General features: G+C 33.8%; 1 protein-coding gene across 1 annotated transcript; it reads left to right on the forward strand.

Moving 5' to 3' along the window:
* The first annotated feature begins 553 nt into the window (after positions 1–553).
* LOC8284795 lies at positions 554–1,810 on the forward strand. Its single transcript, XM_002533827.4, has one exon. It carries the CDS (start codon positions 690–692, stop codon positions 1,293–1,295), a length of 606 nt encoding a protein of 201 aa, XP_002533873.2. The 5' UTR covers positions 554–689; the 3' UTR covers positions 1,296–1,810.
* Positions 1,811–2,346: the final 536 nt, after the last annotated feature.

Raw genomic sequence — 2,346 nt, forward strand, 5'->3', positions numbered from 1 at the left:
AAACATTATGAATTCCCCAATTATTATTATTATGAAAATATAACAAAAATAAAAATAAATTAAAACACATGCATATATCTTCACAAACAAAAATGCAGCAAGTACCCATCACTTGATGAAATTAATGCAGAATGAACTTCATGTAAAAGTCTTGATACTATTCACCCACTCTCTCTAGAGGTGGGCTTGGCACCACCATGGCCACCACCGCTACTCCACCACTGCAACTCTTATTATTATTATTATTGAAAAAATAAACCGTCATAAACTATAATAATTAATAGTTATTTTTTTTATATTTGCCGTAAAAATAAAATCACATTTAGTATATATAACAAAATTTAATTTAAAATATCTTACTTTTAAAGCGCATAAAAGCTCTTGCCATTCAAGTAAATTTCAAATATTATTATTTTCTCATTTTGCCTTGGAAGTCCTTTTCTCTCCCCTACCTACAATTTGCTATCAATAACGTGGGGTCTTTTTGTTTGTCCATAATATCTTTTCTAACCTTCTATGTTCCAAAAATAATGGCATTAAATAATACCATACCCTACCGCTCCTTATCTCTCTCTCTCTCCCTCTCTTCTAATCTCTCTCTTTATATATATTGAGAGGCAAAGTAGATTAAAGAAATAAATATAAAGTTCTACAACAATACAAAAGAAAAAAAAAGAAGAAGAAATTATATGTCTCTCCTCAATTCCTCTAAACCTATGGATTCTTCACCAACTCACAGTGACCGTGCCCAAAATGTTTCAAAAGAATGTGACTCCATGGTCCCGTCCACCACCAAGCATGCTTCTTCTCGCCGGACACCGTCCTTATCCTCCTCCTCCTCCTTCTCGTCATGTTCATCTTCGAATTTTCGTGATGAGTCCCCACTTAGTCCGGCTACCCCTCTTAGGTTTTCAGGAGTTCCGTTTTCTTGGGAACATTTGCCTGGAATTCCCAAGAAATCAAGTCACAAGAAGAAGGACACAGCATTAACGAAGGTACTTCCATTGCCTCCTCCTGCCATGCCTCAGTGCTCCAAACGGTTCAGTGAGAGTTTTGGAAACAGGGATCCATTTTTTGCTGCATTAGTTGCGTGTTCAAAGGACGACAGTGATGACAATGAATCCGGTAGTAATCTCTGGAGTGGTGCTAAGGTGTCGAGAAGCATCAGTGACAGGTTTGGTTTTATAAACCTTTACACTTCCTGTAAAAGAACTTGTGCTGTTTCTGAGTCTATAGTGTACCTTCCAAGATCAAACAGAACATCTTATGATCTAATCACTCGCCGTTCACGCTAAACCCATCATCATTATCAATGTTCATCTTCTGGGATTTGTGTTCATGTTCTGAATTATATATAAAAGGGTATTTATATTTTCAGCTTTGTTTCTTGTTTTTCTTCTTGGGTTTCTTTTTCTTGATATGGAGGGCAAACTAATGTACCCTAAACCATATAAGTTACTGTAATATGTTAATATGACTTTTGGGGGAAAAAAAAGAGAGATTCAAGATTGGTAGTCTGTTTTTTGTGAAATTAGTGAATAGAACTGTTTTAAGTTGCACAGTGGATGTTTTATGTTACAGAAACGATTTTGTATTATGCATATTTGCTGTATTTCATGTGATGGGAAATGGAAGAACATGATGAGTGAAGCTTACATTAACCCATGTGGGAGCAAGCAGCTACTGGACCACTGAGGACAAGGACAGCTTAATTCACCTTTGTTTAGTAGTATAAAAAAGTTTATTTAATTTTTAGAGGTGGGAAATTCCATATATTTATTTATATTTCCAAGTTTGACACTTTGCATTATTGGAGTGTGTTGGGATGCTAATAGTAGGTTGTTGAGCTACCATTTGTCCCATTTCTTCTTCTTCTTCTTCTTCTTTCTTTTGTGTTTGTGTGTTTTACAATGCTAACAGATTCCTAATGCTAATCTTGATGCCTTCTGCCTGAAATACAAAGGGAAGCCAGAGTCAATTATTGCTAATATCTAAAATTATACCCATAAGCTCATGTTGGTTTTTCTATTCATCAATAAGTTCCATTATTTGATAAAAGGATGACTCAAATATATATATATATATATATATTTTATTGGAGTGCAATTTTAGATACAAAGTGAGAGATCATCATAAAAATTCTAATAAAAATCACATAGTATTGCTAAATGGGGAGAAAATTTGTGCCTTGTTTGGGATGAGGTCGGTAAAATCTTATGAATTTTGTCAAAATGAATGAATTGTAAAGAATTTAGATTTTATTTTAAGAATTTATTCATTTCTCTTATTTGTTATGTAAATCAAATCAATGGGTCTAAAGAGTATTTATTGTGGAAGAAATAATAA

Source organism: Ricinus communis, chromosome 2 (genome assembly GCF_019578655.1).
Source record: "Ricinus communis isolate WT05 ecotype wild-type chromosome 2, ASM1957865v1, whole genome shotgun sequence".
NCBI lineage: Eukaryota > Viridiplantae > Streptophyta > Magnoliopsida > Malpighiales > Euphorbiaceae > Ricinus > Ricinus communis.